This window comes from Eutrigla gurnardus, assembly GCF_963514095.1.
Source record: "Eutrigla gurnardus genome assembly, chromosome: 3".
NCBI lineage: Eukaryota > Metazoa > Chordata > Actinopteri > Perciformes > Triglidae > Eutrigla > Eutrigla gurnardus.
In genome coordinates, this window is record NC_139917.1 from 23,120,652 (window position 1) to 23,137,948 (window position 17,297).

Sequence of the window (17,297 nt, forward strand, 5' to 3'; positions counted from 1 at the left end):
AATTATACGCAATAGTCACGCACTATGCGCTCATAGCGGTGCTTTGTCTGTATGGCGACCTAAATTAGTATTAATAGTCATTAAGCTTACTTGAAATTAAATATAACATGAACTTGGCAATCATATGAATACATACATACAAATATGTGCTTTTTAGGCTGTGTCAAGGTCTATAATAAACAATTAAGTAACAATTAAAAACAGCAGGATAAAATATCATTCATACTTATTAGCCAAGTTGTAAAATTCACATTTAAAAATTAATTGCTCTTGACTGACTTATATCTAAACCAGATGTTTCAAATACATACATATATTCATGAAACTTCATTTATGAACACCTCTAAATAAATCTGTAAATCAAGTACCCATACTACTTTGTATGCCAGAAAAGATTTATTATGTCCCAACACCGTACGACAAACACAGCGTGCCAAAAATACCAGGATATCCTGCTGCATCCAGTCGTGTTTTGCAGAATGCAAGCCAGCGTGCTTTTCTGGTTCTTCTGACCCACAATGCACAGCAGATATATGAGCAATAATTATGGTGTCTCAGTACCAGTACCGTACATACTGCAAGAATAAATAAATCATATGTGAATTGGAACACAGCTTTTATAGCTGGTTTTATAAGTGAATTCACAGCGGCCATTTGACCTTTGACTCCTTATTTTGTGACATCAGTGTCTGGGGCAAGGCCAGAGGAGTCTCATGTTTCTTTGCCTCATTTCTTTGAGTGTGACTGTAGACTTTTCACACTTAACTTGAAAGAAATGCTCTTGTCTCACAGTATGAACAAGAGGGAACGACAGGCCGTAACATTCAGTTATTTCAGTAAATTGATTTTTAGAGACGATGACGACACTCTGTGTCTATTCTCGTTCTCTGTCCCATGATGCAGTTGATAGAAAATGCTGTCTCAAACTCTTAATGCTGACAGCACTATCGATTTCAAGCACACTGTCTGAGGCACTCTGCCTTTGCTTTATGGGCACATTTCACAGTCTGCCCATCCGCCCAGAATGGAGGACAAAGTAAAACACAGATGAACACGTGTGGTTAAATGTCCTTTAATACATTCACACAAAGTCATCCTTACATAAGACTGAAGGTTGTCGGTGTAGCTCTTTAGTTGAGTGGAAATACACGTCACTGCTAGGACATGAGGATAGATAGAAGGCTAACAAAAAGACGTTGCTTGTTCTAGATCTTGTTACGTTAAGATGTTTGAGTGTATTCAGACGTCATTGTTATGTGTGCGTGGAAAAAGTGATATAATCCAAGCCAAACAGTAGTTAAATCTGTACAATACAGGAAAAATATCAAAAGATCAGTAAAGAAAAGTGCACACGTTTGTGTCTTAAGACCACGTCAATGTCATTTCAAGTCACATAGCAAAACAAAAGTGATTGTAAATCAGAGCAAAGCTCAGTATTATACAATTTGCATAGGTGTCAGGAGTTAATTACATGTAGTTCTGACACTAATCAGGCACTCTGTTAATACATGTTATTAATGCTGTGAAGTTAGGCTTAAGCTCATAATATTTACTAGCTAATACATTCAGCTGCATTTTGATGGGAGAAAGATTTTTGAAGGATACCTCTGCTTCATGCACATTTAAATCATCATCAGTCATGACAGTTGATATGAGATAACATCTTCTTGATGCTCCGGTTGTCTCAAACTAATCACTTCACTCACATAGTTTAGGGAATTTAAGCGTAGCTTCAGGCTTTTTCTTGCCTACAGTAGTGCGGCCCGGTGTCTCACCCCCAACTTGACATTTTTTTGAGTGACATCAAACAATTTCTGTTATTTTCCGATGCGAATAATCTAATAAGCGCTCTCACTTGGGTTTGCTTTCTTTTTCATTTTAGCAATAATGGACTTTACATTGTATATAACCCTTGATAAATCAGCTTCTTACAACCTGTTTGCTTGATAAAATTACCTCTTAAGCTCATATCTAGTACATTTTTCATATTTCTGGGTTAGGGTGACTTATATTTCAGTTTCAAGTTAACTACTTGGTACCTATACCTCCATCATTGCTAGAAATGCATATGAGTTTCAGAAACTTGCTTCAAACTGAGAAATATACCTAAAGATATATCTAATTGCATAAACGCAGACTAACTGATTCTGTGATTAGTCATCTTTACGTCATTATAAGCTCAAATCTACGATTATATTCTCAAAAACCATCGATTTGCCCTTGAAGCTGGAGGAGAAGATGAAATTCCTCCGGTCAGTGGTCACTGCCGTAAAAGAGCGGGGCGACTGCACGTAAATGTCCTTGAACTTGTGAAACGTTTTGGTCTCCGCATCCCAGAGGTAGATCTGCGTGAAAGAATAATCGCTGCCAAGAGCGAGGTAGTGCTTATCCGTGAAGGTGAAAGGTTGGAGGATCATGGCCCCTCGAGAAGGCAGAGTCTGCACCTCGGTGAACTGCTTATTGGCCCACTTCAGGACTTTGGAGTCGCCGATGTAGCAGGTCATGGCCAGATACAACTCGTTCTCCACCCGGAAAGCTTTGACCGCCACCACGTCGTCCACACTCGGGATTTCACCGTGGAACATGAACTTCAGGGTGCTCTTGTTCCACAGGTAGATGACGGGGGACTGAGAGCGACTGCTCAAGATGAGGTAGGATTTCCCGTCCGACTCGACAAACTCGGCGTCCGTGTCGCGAAACCACTCGTGGAGAAACTGGTAGGAGTAGAAACCGGTTTCGTTGCGGTCCGGTTGGTCCGTCCACTTGTACAGAGTGGACAGCCCCGCCTTGGAGCTGTCCACGATCACAAAGTACCACTCGCCGTCCATTTGGAAGACCTCGATGTCGTTGGGTTTGGAGATGTTGAACACCTCGACGGTTTGAAACTTTGTGAACTTGTTTTGACGATTGTCAAACTTGTAAATGTGGGAGCCACCGAAGAGCTGGGTGACGATGATCAAGACGTGGTCTTCGATCAGAACAGACTTGCATCCCACAACAGACTTCCCTGGGAGGATAAAAAGTGGAAATAAAACACAGAAAATTATATTAACCGGACCTAGAATGCTAGATATAATGTGTATACACACATAAATACACAGGGTCGCCCATAAAGTTGGAAACTTTGCAAATGTCTTGTCTTTTATAACGTTAAACGAATGTTATGCATGCATTGTTTTCATCTGGGTAATTGGGACACATGATCTAATCATTGCACCAGCAAAAGTGATTAACGATGCATTTACACACATGCACACACAAACCTGTTATATTGTCAAATTTCCTGAAATTCATTTCGATGTGATCCCACTCCATCACCACACAGCTGTTGGAGTTGGGCGCGGCCATCGCCACGTAGATGTCCTCTTTGAAGGAGAAGATGTCCGCTGACATGGACTGAATGGGAATGGACTGATGACGCACAAAGTCTGTGAGATGCAGACAGAAAAGAGCCGCGGTGATTGAGCTTTCGAGGCCGTAGCACCTCAACTATGGAATGTATATTCCACCATATGCAATTATTGTGTGCGCGTCATTGCGTATTGAATGTTTAATGTGCTTTGTGCCCTTGTATAATCAATCCTACCAAAATGTCTTCTCATATTTTCATTATGCCTTGTTAAGCACTTTGACGACGCATCTGTGAAAAGTGCTGAATACATTTTATTACATACTTGTACTTACATCTATATATCTAATAAGATCGTGTGACTAGGAAAAGCTCTTCTTCTTCTAGTAGTTTGTGTTATCTACTACTTAAATATCTTGACAACTATTAAATAATTTGAAATGTGGTACAGATATGTGAAGTGTCCAGAAGACAAACCCTACTGAATTTGGTGATCCCCTGACTTTTGCTTGAGAATCTTACTGTTTAGAGTCAACTGTTCTCATGCTAAATTAAGATGGTTAACATAATAAATCTTACACTAGCACTTTAGTTAGCATGCTGACGTTAGCATTTAGCTCAAAGCCTCGGTGTGCTTAGTGCCTCACAGCTACGGTGAATGTCAGCACGTCTCCATGTTTATTTTTGAGTGCATTGTAGTGCCCTGTTGAATTATTTAACAGTTTTATTGATGTCTTGCCTTCTTTAATGTGACATCTTCAGCTGTCACTGTGGCTGCGTGCGATTTGTCAGTTTACCTGTGGAGATGCACTCGCCCGGCGGGATAGGAAGGTCATTGAGCCGCTTGCCCTTCATCTCATTGGGGCCGGCACAGAAGACATCCGACACTGTGGCGTTTGTGTTTTTCAGCCACATCATCAGCCACTTGTTCTCACAGATGCACTGGAATGAGTTGCCTCGCAGATCCCTAAGTGAGACAAAATCAGTAATATGTTAGGATATGTTAGTAAAATGTTTTATATTGTGAGTGAAGTAGGTTTCTGTGAGAAAACAAAGTCAAATTCAGCCATATATACCAACACCATGACAGTCAAAATAATGCTGCAGCATAAAAACCTTGCATCTTCCAAATGTTATTTTTTCAGGAACAACAATATACGGTGATTGGTTTAAATCGATAATAATAATAATAATACTAATAATAATTATTATTATTTTATTTTATATAGCCTTTAAAAACAAGCAAAACACGGCACATACAGGTCCACACATGAAACATTAGAAACGGTAGAGTTGGTAAGATAATAAAGACAATAAAATGTAATAAAAAAAGAAAGAAAGAAAAGGAAATAAATAAAAAATACAATTAAAACTTAAATAAATTAAAAAGTGGAAAAGAGGCGACATAAAAGTAAATCTGTAAAAGTATGTTTTAAGAAGTGATTTTAAAAATGTCACTGATTCAGCAAATTGTACTTTAGAATGTCTTAACTGATTCTGGGTGATAGTTTAATGCATAAATGAATCATTTTAGCTTCAGTTTATGAAAAAAGAAGGTGCTTCTTTCATCGATTTGCATCACTGTAGAAACTACTTCCTGAAATATACTTAAAAAGATCATACAAATAGCTAAAAGCCACCCTGAAAACGGTATGCCCTAAACCTCATATGTGTGCTATCCATATCTGTGGGGTTTAATGCTGCCAAACGCCAAACACAGCCTGAGTCAGCTTCACTTAGTAACGCAGCACAGAAAAACACAACACCACAACTGCTTACTCACAGTTCCAGCAACGAATCCAAGTCAAAAAACAGATCTCTTGGCAGAAACCTCATCTTGTTGTTGGCAAGCGATCTAAACCAGAAACACAAGGAGACCAGAGCACGTTCATTGTGGTAATTCCTTCAGCGTCTCAGTAATAAGGTGTTGGCACTGCGGAGCTGCCCGGGTGGTTGGGAGAATGACAGCAGACTTACAGATGAGTCAAATCTCGAAGACCACGTAAAGCATTTTTGGTGATTGTTTCAATCTTGTTCCCTTCAATGAATCTGTCAATGAATCACAGAATATAGGTTTATCAGAGCAACATGAGAACAAAAGGAATGCTTGGCAAGAACGGCAGATATCGTGTCACCAGTTGTCAATATGGTTGTCAAAATATTATGAAGGAGTAAATTATGGAGATGAGGTTGGTGGGTTGGAGGAGGAGAAATGATCTGCAGTTGAAGTTACAGCAGGATGTAATACAGTCCTTCAACATAATTGAATTTGAAGTTGACTATGAATACTGTGCAAAAAAAACATGTCATTTCACATGTTAGGAGAGAATAGGAAGTTTATCAAATAATACTCACAAGTATTCGAGATGTGGGAGGCCAGAGAACGCACCATCTTTGATTGTTGTCAAAGAATTTGCATTTAGAAGTCTGTAAAGATACAAACCAACTATTGAACTGAAAGTTAAAACAAACATGTGTGCTTCTTTTCCTAAAGCCAAATAAGCGCGAAACAGATTGCATTATTGATAAGCCATATTGTTGTGTTTGACTGTCCAACTAAACCCTTAAATTTCACAGAAACACTTACAACAGCTGAAGAGAAGGCATAAGAGAAAACATCCCCTCTGTGATTTCAGAAATAGATCCATTTATCATGCTCCTGTTGGGAGAACAACACAGAAAACAAAGTCTTGGCTTGGGACATTTTTAACACTGTCCCGGACACAGCGAGAGCCAACTCTGCAGGGAAACGGTCTCATTGAACGCAACATCTGCTTTACTGAAGAGATAAAACCACAAACGCGACGTGTTACTCACAGGGAGTTGATCTCATTCGGTATAGTCCGCGGGATCGGCAGAGTCCCGACGCAGATGATGGTCTCCTTGGTGCAGGAGCATCCTGAAGGACATTTGACAACCCTTTTAGGTTCCACCGCTCCATACATGCACAGAAACGCCACACCGGTCAGTAGCCACCGCTGAGCAGACGTCATGCTGCTTCTTGAGTGATGTATATTGTAATAAATGAGGCCGTGGTCTGTGCTGGCTGCAGCTTTTTCTACTGGGCGACATACAAATGCAGCACTAGTGAAAAAGCCCTGACACAGGCTGATACGGCTGCAGCTGCGTCCCGGAAGGATGCCTCGCTTTCGGATAGGGGAGGGGGGGCAGAAACGGCCAGTTGTCAGCAAACGGTAGTCTAATTAGTTTCAAGGAGATACTTTTAAATATGGTGTACCTATATATGTATTTATTATTTTCATATATATTCATGGTGGGGGACTCACTGCGACACAAAAAAACAAAACGATCCAAAAAGGACACAAATGTTATATAGGCGACATTTCAGCACCATGGAGAGCATATTTTACAAGCAGACTTTACTTTTTGACTTCATTAGTACAGAAAGTCCCGGGAGAAAATATACGTCATGGAGACTAAAGGACATAATACGTTATGTCGTCATTGTTCTCTCTAATGTGCCCGAAACTTGTCAAATATCCTTTAAAACCTATTGTATATACCTGATAACTGATGCCTGTCTAAGTTAAGCGCTCTAGTAACCAGGTACACACACACACACACACACACACACACGCACACACGCACACACACACACACACACACACACACACACACACACACACACACACACACACACACACACACACACACACGCAGACACACACGGTGGTGCTGTTTGCGTGCTGTTACATGACCAAACCACTAGAGGGTAGCTGATGATAAGCATGCAACGAATCTAAAAGAGAATACTTTACAGATTTCTAAAATATATATATATATTTTTTTTTAGTTAGTTAAGTGATTACTTTTGTTGGAATGTATTGTATTCCTTTTTAATTATATTTAATTATATTATACCTGTGTGTCTCAAACAGACGTCTTGTAGCAAATAAAAAACATGAAAAAAAGGATTCCCTTTACCAACAACAAGGTTTTCACAGTCATCCAGCCAAAATCAACATGAATTGGGGTCATTTTACCAAAAAAGTGCATACCTCATGTCCTCATAGAATGAAATAACCTCATTTTCAGTTTCACCTCGCTCACACGACAAACATCTGTCCTGTCCTCATGTGGCTTTAAACCTCATGTTCCTGAAAGTAACTGCACATCAGGATCTTTGCCTTTTGTTCAAATTATACTTCAAAATTCCACACTGTAGTTACATGTTGTAAATTTCTTTTTAATCATCCCATCTCATATCTCCACGAATCGCCAAAAGTGAAATCAATTATTGGACCTCCAAATCGGATCCAACGCCATCAGGAAATGGACATCGTAGATAATAACGATTAGAAAACCGAGCAAAAAATAAATAATAAATCAAATACTTGAATGAAAACATACTTAATGAAGCAAACGTTTTAATCAACTAAAAGTTCCCTCACATATGAGCCACAACACTTACACTATCCTCAAAAGCTACTATTAAACAATTACATTTTTAATTGATTAGATGGATGGAAAAAAAGTATCAAAAATGTTAACAAAAAAATAATGATAAAGGTTTTACATTGAATGGTGTTTATGAAGGCATACACTCAGTTTCTCTTCTTGCATTCCACAACCATGGCCTTAAAGCAATAATAAAAACAACATCATCTTTGCTCTGAATGCCTCGTTATTCATAGAAAGAAGTTTTCTCCACACAATAGGGTTGTTAGTTGTCGCAGCAGGCCCTAACAAGGTGCTGACCTTTGCTGGAGGACCAGTAGTTTATGAGTACGAGTGAAACCAAATACCCATTGCCAGAAGGGGGCAACCGTACATGTCTGCCATTGCTGGCATTGCTCATAACAGCTCTGCATCTAGCATTGCTGTTTTTAGGCTGGAGTATCCCTGAAACACTCGGGACACGTGCACGCTGAAACCAGAGGACGCCACAGCAAACAGCTCTTTGCTATTTCTTTCTAGACAGCCGTCACCATATTGTGACATTTTGCTCGCGTTCTGGATGTCTGGATGTCAGCTTCATGAACTCGGTTTGGTGTTAAATGAAACGAGACCTAAACATCTTTACACAGATGGAAATATATAATATATATATGTACATTTAGTAAGTGCTTCCACTATTATGTCGATGGCATCTTTTCCTTGTAAATAAAGTTGTTAAACAAACACAGGAAGTGGAGGATTGAACCTTTGTTCTGTTTTTTTTAATTATTATTATTATTTAATTCTATACACAAAGCACGTTTTACACTGTAGTGTAAATCCTGTCATGTCAACCAATTTAATAAGTTCTTTGGCTCACATGTCCTGTTTTGTTTCAGTAAATAATTAAATACACTTTTTTTTAAAGTAAAAAATAGAAAAAGCATAAAATACATCAATAAGTTAATAACAAAATACACAAATATACTCACAATATACAGTGTAACAAAAGTTAAGGAACTAAGTATGTGGTGATTCTGCTAATATTTGTTTTATTATTGTGCCATTCAGTCTGTTAGAATAAGACCAATACGCAGTATGTACGTGTTGCGTCTTCAAATTGTTACAAATTGGTAAATCTGCTGAATTCTTCACCAACAGTTCTGTGAAAGTGACCGAGATTCATCCAATGATGTCCTTTAAGTGAATTGTCATTATCCGTGGTTTGGGGTTACGCTCTAATCCTTTACATCCAGTAAACTAGACTCCCATATGACACTTTCCAATCCAAAAATGACCTTTTACCCTTTGAACCATGAAACCCTTGAGGGCCGGGAGGCGTAACCTGGAGAAGTGCGGTGTCTGGCTGCCGGTGACTTCTTCACAGCAGGTGTTCAAGCTCTCAGACATCTCCAGTTCCCACTCAGGAGCTGCAGAAGGCTCAGGAGTCAGAATCAGAGAGTCACCGGCGCTGCTAGATGGTACAGTCCTACAGGAAACGCATCACACCGGCGGCATGCATACATTCAACTAATCTGGGTGCACAATACAATTCTCAGAGGAATATATTTCAAATGTATTTAAAAGAAATCTCATTGTTGTAAGCAAAGATTATGTATGACACCTTTAACCTTTAACATGCAGTCTGGACAATAGCTTTAAGATGAATTATCATACAGTCTGACAATATTGTATATATATTAACTTTTGCTTGCTTGTTCCAAACCCTCATTGAAGCGATATTAAGTGACATTGAGTGAAATCTTCAAACTGAAGTACATCTATTTCACGGCACTTGCACTTCTATGTATATATCATGATCATCATAATTATGAAATACAATGCATAGTTATATATTACTCGACTGCTCTATCCGACTCCGTATCATAGATGATAAAGTATCTCAGCTACTGCAGATTAAACACATAAACTTACATACTTAAACTTACATACTTAAAGAACACATTAGAATCATTTCACTCAATTACATCTTAAACGCAGGACATTTAATAACGTATCTAAATACTCGCTTAAACATTAACATTATCACAACTCTATGAGAGAAGAAATCTTCTCACGTATCAGAGTTTATCAAACACTTGCAGCCCAGACCCACGTCTGCTCCGTGAGGATAGACAACCATCTCACTGTAAAAGCAACACTTGGGCCTGCTGGAAGAATCGGTGTTTAACTTATCCTTCACACTCAACGGTTTGATCTCCCGAGCAGCTACATACTGTGTATTCTGTAGCGACGCCTGATGTGTGTGAGGATGGGAGCCAGGGTTGAAAAGGTCTTCACACGCAGTGCTGGTGGCGTTGATTAATGGCACTCATGATTTAACACCTGCTTTTTTAATGTAAGAAACTGATCTCAACATGCTTGCGTGAGTGAGTGGTGTGCCCATTTTAAATAGCTGCCTAAATTTATCAGCTTTGCAGAGGTCAGTTCAACCTGCGTGTGTGTGTGTGTGTGTGTGTGTGAGTGTGTGTGTGTGTGTGTGTGTGTGTGTGTGTGCGTGTGTGTGTGTGTGTGTGTGTGTGTGTGTGTGTGTGTGTGTGTGTGTGTGTGCTCATGTTTTGGCACAGAAAGAGGAAATAAAATCTTTAAAAAGCTCTGACTTTGAGGACGCCCAGACCACACGTGCTCACATGCTTCCACAAGAAGTTTATTATGAAAGTATAGCATATTTTTTTTAATATAATTAAAGGAGGTGGATGTACAATATGTTCATGGATATTCACAGCGTTATGATTTAGTTTAATTTGCTTTAGCACTTACAAAATTAAAGTACCAATACACTAATGCAAATAAATAATCCATTATGAATCCATTATAATAAACTCCTGGATTAAACTCAAACTGAAGTAAAGTATTATCAGCTAAATGTATTTAAAGTGTAAAAAACGACCTGCTCCCAGTCAATATGTAAGCAGCATTTCACTGTTTGTGGCTAGTTTTATTACATACAGCTGAGTATTTCAGTCCAGTGGGGCCCAACTTAAAACACTGGGCCTCCAGAGTCAGCACATAAAGCTGAGATGATCAATAGAGATCATAAACAAACTACTTCAAATCTACACAATTTATATTTGTGCTTTAACTTTGCTCTCTTTTGTGAAATCATGGATAATTTTATAAGGGGACCCCAACAAGACGGTGGCTTTTTATTAAGGTACAACAAGCCTAAAAGGTTAGAAATCACAGATTTGTTCTTAACAACTTGGATTTTATCAGAATGTCACACATTAACGTAAAATCTAAATATATGAGAAACTGCAGGTATAAAAAGTATAATATTTCCCTATACATATAACACAACATGAGATGGAAATACTCAAGTTAAGCACAAGCAGTGCTAAAGTGTTTCAAGTATAGTACTTGAATAAATGTACTGAAAAAAAAAGCAGATTATTTGTAAGAGGCTGCACCGCAGTAGTGACACTGAGGGTAAACGTGGGATTTGAGGGTGACAAAGGCTTCATACTTGTGGCCTCCGTCCTTGATATTGCTGTCAGTGTGCCCTCCACATGGAGCAACTGTTGGCCCAACCCCTCCCCGCTGCATACCACCAATCTGGGGCCCCGTCCAGAAACAACACTTGTGTCTTCAACACTTACACACAGCTCTAATAACTAGATCATTACTGTGGAAGATAATAGTATTCAGCATTGTCCCCGACAGTCAAATTATTAATGAACACCCAGTCCTTTATCTACCTTTGGCCCACGAGGCCCACGTGACCCGGCAGTGGGAAATACTTCTCAACAGATTAGACATAAATCTCAAACTACAGCCAGACAGGACTGGATGAACTTGTAGTAAATTCTTCTAGCTGACTGGCACCAGCTGGTGGGGAATATTTTTCTCCATCAAGGAAAAGGCAGCTGTTTCACTGAGCGGGCAGAGCACTGATGGCATTTCTCCAGTCCACAAATATTATTAGAGCCAATAATTCTCAGTACATTAAACCATACAATATGTATTCCAACGTTCTTTGCACATCCAAATATGACCTGGATAGACAGTAACAATGTGACCTCTGTGTATATTCCTGCACATAAACCCTTGGCACCATGTAAATATACTGAACACTAAGAACAGGAATGAAATGTGTTAAATTTAGACATACTTTCCACATAAAGTTGATTCTTACTTCTAACATTTTTGAAATGACTAAAAGCTCAATTAAAGCACACACTTGGCCTTTTTCCTCAAGCCTCATGGCATTCACTTTTATTAAAGTTCACAAAAGTAATAATTCATGTGGAATTTTATATATCAAACAAGATATTGGGGATTTTGTTTTTAAAAAGGGCTGAAGATGTTGCCCGGAAGTGCTTGTTTTCCAGAGAGTTTTAATTGTTGCTCTTTTTTAAACTTTTTTCTTAAACGTACGTTCACAACAGGTGCTTTATATGAAGGTACATGAAGGTAAATATGTAAAGAAATGCAAACAGTGTCTCAGAAAGTGTGGTGATTGAACTCTTTGGTGAAGCTCGTGGAGGGGAGCTGTTCTCCCGGGAAAGGTGCTGAAACTTGGAACTTTTTTTTGGAGGACTTGTGCTTCGTGTACAAAGTTCCAAAAAGTCTGATTGTAAACGTCTGTAAAGGCCCAGCCTCCCCACACCAGAGAGAAATCATCGTGGGATTTTCTTTTGGACTCCCCCCATCTCCCCCCTCTCTCTCTCTCTTCCCCTCGCTCACTCACTCCCTCCCCCCTCCTCGCTCTCCGTCCCCCCCTCGTCCCTCCGACCTGCAGAGTTTTCCGTCCTGTGTCGGGGTAACATCGCAAACGAGGACCACCTGACGGTAAGACGGGACTAAATGGAAGCAGCGGAGGAAACTCTCACTTACCGAGATGACGCCTTACTCCACAGGACGCTGCTCCCAGGGGACAAGCACACGGACGGCAAGAAGGGCCCCGCCGCCGAGACGAAGAGCGACGAGTCCAACTACGTGGACTTGGACATGAAACCGGACGGCGCGAGAACCGTGAAAGTCACTTTCGCCGGCGGGGAAAAGCAGCTGTCTGTCGTCCAAAGGGAGAGGGAGCGCGACGAGGAGGAGGGTCGGATCACGTCAGAAGACTTCGTCGGGGAGCCGTTGGAGGACACCCTCGGGTCCGAGCCTCCTCTGGAGACTCTGACCAAACATCATCCCGACGCCGACCGGGACTCGGAGAATGAGGGGCAGCGCCAGGCCGAGCTGGACCCGAGCGACTGCAGCGAGCACGCGTGCAGCGGGAGCGACGAGCTCCGGTACACGGACATGTATCTGAACAGCAGGACGGAGTCGGACGACGGCGCCAGCGCGGTGCTGTCCGACCGCTGCGGCTCCTCCGACGCCGTGGAGGACGAGTCCCACTACATCACGACGCACGAGATCCAGCTGACCGAGCTCGACCACGACGTGGACTACGACCTGGGCCGCGGGACCCGCTGGGACTTCGAAGACGACAACCTGGTTTATTCCTTTGTGGATTACGCGTCTTTTGAGAGCGACGTTACGCGCGAGGGCACTTTGATCTTGGAGGGCAGGAGCCAGGCGAAGGTGCAGTCTAATCTCGGGGGAGCAGTTGTCAGCACCGAGCAGGAGGATAGTGATCTTTGCGACTCGGACAAGTGCCCCAGCTCGGACGAAAGCCTGGACAAAACCCACAGCGTGGACGCTAATTCTGGGGAAATCCACGTATCGATAAAAACATCCTCCAGGGCGGTGAACGAACCTGTCTTTGACAACAGCACCCATGGGTACACGGAACACTTTGGCGACGCGAGCCACTTCTCTGTCGTGAGCTCTGGCGCCAGGCTGGGGCCCTTGCGCGACAGAGCCCAGTATTTCATCCCTGCCCCGGGCCGTCAGCACCTCGCATCCAAACTAAGAAGGAAAGATATCAATGAGTATTCCAGCGGGGCGTCCAGCTCCATCAGCGAGCTGGACGACGCTGACAAAGAGGTGCGTAATTTAACCGCGAAGTCTTTCCGAAGCTTGGCATGCCCATACTTCGACGCCATTAATCTAAGCACCTCAAGTGAGTCCTCTATGTCGGAATATGGGCTGAATAACTGGTCGGCGTATGTGGACTGGAATTATGGAAACATATCAAGGGGACGAGAGCGCAGCGTCATTGCGCACAAGACTTCCAGGGCAACTTTGGAGATGAATAAGACTGTGGACAGTAAGAGGCAAAGTAAGGCTGGCACGAAAGGGCCGCAAACCAAAGTGTACGCGTTGAACAAGAGAAGTAGTTCTCAGCAATCATCCTCTTCCAGCAAAAATATCCAACTGAAAGATCCTGTTCAGCCAGAGCATCGTGGAGTCATGCTGAATTTCCGGTGTGACGTGGAGGCGCCAGAAGGCGCCAGGCGCCCAAAAAGCTCCAAGAACGCACGGTCCCACGAGGTTTCTGGGACTGTGTTGGCCAGATCGGGCCCAGATGGCAAGGGGGGTACACACAAAAGGGCAGTTTTCGCATCAAGCCTGTTGAAAAATGTGATTTCCAAAAAGATGCAGTTTGAACAGGAGCGCAAGATGGAGAGGGGTGAGATACGTGACATGTTCCCAGCACTCTCCCCGCCGAGGCTTCAATTCAAAGAGCACGACGGGGTGAAAGACAGGGGTCAAGGGAGAGACTTCCAAAGACAGACGTCAGACTCAGGCTCAAGTTTTACTGTTCGTTCTGCTGACGATCAACGCCTGGAGGGCAGCAGGCCGAGTTCCTGTGAGCCTGCAGAGGAGCAGAAAAGCAACGAAGCACCGGACGATTCGGAAAAGGCACAACAGGAGCCTCCAAAAGCAGCAACACTCATCCACAGTCAAAGTAGTGCATTTAATTCACTGAAAGAACACGAGCCAGAACCTGTGAAGGAGGCCGAAGCCCAAACTCTAACTGACACACAGACCACAGCAGACGGATTAGACACCAACAGCATGCTGACAAAACTACTGTTTGTTCCAAGTTACCAGATCCGTCCAAAAGAGAAGGATTTTGCAGAAGACTTGCCGAGCTCTGCGTCCGTCACGGGAGCACCTACTGGCCCGCAGAAATGTGAAAAAGAGCTCCAAACAGGCAAAATTGGCAGAGAAGAACACGAGAGGGGGGTAAAAAACCCTGGGATCAAAATATGCCTGAGGAGTGTGAAGGAAAATAAAGGCTGTACACTGAATATCGCCAACCTGTTAACCCCTAAAATAAGTTTCGACACAGTGAACACACACAGGGCAGAAAGTGATGCCAAATGCCACATTTCGTCTGCTTCAGATAAACCCCCAAACTTCACCGTTAGAGACATAAGAGACACCAAATGCAAGTTTCAAACGCCAATATATCAGGTGAGGGATGTCCGTAAGTTGGTAAAAAGTTCATATCGCTTTGTTTCACTGGACAGTATCGAGAGTAAGTGTACCACCACAACAGCTGATAGGCTGGAGGTCACAAAGGCGCCGATTAAGCACGTATTGCCGTCTCCCATTGTGATTAAATGTCACTCTGTGAAGACAAACCTTAAACAACAGACAGCTGACGCACAAGCGGAGGCTGGCATCTCATCTGAACCACCTCAAAGTGAAAACGCACCATCGCATTGCACAGTCATCTCAAAACAGCCGCACACCAGCCAATCAGAAATCCAGCCAAATATAGAAACTAAACTGACGAGGAAGAATGAGCCGAAAATACCAAAACAGGCCGCGTTAGAGAAGCTCAAAGCCGCAGTCAAATCGATGGAGCAGCTGTATGTTTTTGATCGAAACGAATGGAAGCGTAAAACTCAGGCCCCACAACCGATCACAGACAGCCACGTGTTGTCGCTCATTGCCAGTGAGGAGCAGGGAGCGGAGGAGCCTGAGACCACCGACCAGACCCCTCAGTCAGTAAATGTCATCCATGTCCCATATCACGACGACGCGTTTAAAACACACTCACAGCAGAGCAAGACGTTCAGCAACAAACGAGTGCTTCATTTTGGCAACGAGGCACGCGTCAGCATCAGTTCGGTCAGTAACACTATCCCACAAAGCTCCAAGACACCGGCGGCTCCACTGTCGGTGAAAATAGAGCCCCCGAAAGGCGGCCAGGTGGAGCAGGGAAAGGTCAAAATCATTCCCACTAATCCCACTGTCACACAGGCCTGCCCGGACTCCGAGAACTATTTGACCATACCGGGCTACACAAATGAAATCAGGCTGCTGAATCGAGAGCCAGTTTCGAGGGAGGCGAGTTCAAACGTAAATCAAATCACAACGGGGGACAGGAAAAGGTCTCCGTTAATCATGGAGCACCCAGCCTCGAGCGTCTACCACTGCTCGGGGCCTCAAGCACAGCAGATGTTGTGTTTCTCCCCATCGGTCCCGACTGTGTCACCTACGCCTTCTACTGGAGAGGCAGCCCCACAAACCCAGCGCAAGATGCTTCTGGACCCCACGACGGGACATTATTACCTGGTGGACACGCCCATACAGGCCGCCACAAAGAGACTCTTTGATCCTGAGACAGGCCAGTATGTAGACGTACCCATGCCCCATTCTCCCGTGGCGCCCGTCACCCCCGTGCCTCTCTCGTTGTCCCCCCTGGCCCTGAGCCCGGGAGCGTACCCCCCCACCTACATGATTTACCCAGGATTCATCCCCTCGCCCACTCTGTCAGCCCAGGCGGTGCCGTCGCAGTCGCCGCGTCTCTTTGAGGACGCGGGTGGAGGAAAGATCAAAAGCGCCAGAAGCCCTAAGCTGGACACGAACACAACAGGCGCAGAGAGTGCATATTACAGTGCAACAGGTGAGACGCCACAAGGGCCACCGCAGCTTCCTGTTAGTTTGGGACATGTGACCACCAGAGGAGGCGCAGCCAGCTCTGACAGGAAGCCAGTTATCAGCATCACGACGCAACAAGGTCCAAGAATCATTGCACCGCCCTCCTTCGATGGAAGAACAATGAGCTTTGTAGTGGAGCATCGGTGACCAAGGAAACATCCCATCATACATGTAAGTTAGCACATATTCACAAGTCCCCTTCATACTGCTCTTCTTCCATCTGTACATTTATATAAGTGTCGTTTATTTAACATTCGATTGAAACCAGATGAAATAACTTGTATGGAAAACGATATATAATTTATTCGTAGAAACAGAACAATTGAATATAAAATGTAATAGACATTTACTCAAAAACACAAGGAAGCTTCTTTTAATTGATAAAAAATTGACATTTCTGAGATCTATAGTATTAACAGGGCCGTGCACTCAAAAAGCGACTCAGTTTCAGCCTGTACATGTAATTAGACACCTTCCATTCCTGTTAATAAATCATCCATGCCCTAAATTAGCAGTTAGATTATAGAGTTCAGCAGGGGTGGAGCCAGACGTGATAAACATTGGGGCAAAAGAGGCAAAACGTCTTACTATTTTTAAATGACATGAAACCTATTTTTGTTGCTGAAGTCAGAATAAATGTTTAGCTGACAAATCTTCTATCAAATGTTTTAATTACAAATCAAGGATCCCCAACAATGCCAAGTAAATGTGGCAGTCAATACTCTAAAATGGCCAATAT

General features: G+C 42.8%; 2 protein-coding genes across 2 annotated transcripts in view; one reads left to right on the forward strand and one right to left on the reverse strand.

Moving 5' to 3' along the window:
* Positions 1 to 2,121: 2,121 nt before the first annotated feature.
* On the reverse strand, positions 2,122 to 6,412 carry LOC311009850 (leucine-rich repeat LGI family member 2-like). Its single transcript, XM_084004274.1, has 8 exons — positions 6,167 to 6,412; positions 5,937 to 6,008; positions 5,705 to 5,776; positions 5,327 to 5,398; positions 5,133 to 5,204; positions 4,147 to 4,316; positions 3,264 to 3,428; positions 2,122 to 3,007 (listed from the first exon to the last, which is right to left on the reverse strand). Exons 1-8 carry the CDS (start codon positions 6,340 to 6,342, stop codon positions 2,172 to 2,174), a joined length of 1,635 nt encoding a protein of 544 aa, XP_083860400.1. The 5' UTR covers positions 6,343 to 6,412; the 3' UTR covers positions 2,122 to 2,171.
* A 6,101-nt stretch (positions 6,413 to 12,513) lies between these two features.
* The window catches only part of LOC311009800 (uncharacterized protein C4orf54 homolog), an 8,445-nt gene continuing 3,661 nt past the window's right edge, over positions 12,514 to 17,297 (forward strand). The window contains exon 1 of the mRNA XM_084004208.1: positions 12,514 to 16,729. Within this exon, the coding sequence (XP_083860334.1) occupies positions 12,575 to 16,705 (4,131 nt within the window). The 5' untranslated portion in view covers positions 12,514 to 12,574 and the 3' untranslated portion in view covers positions 16,706 to 16,729. The remainder of the gene's footprint in view (positions 16,730 to 17,297) is intronic.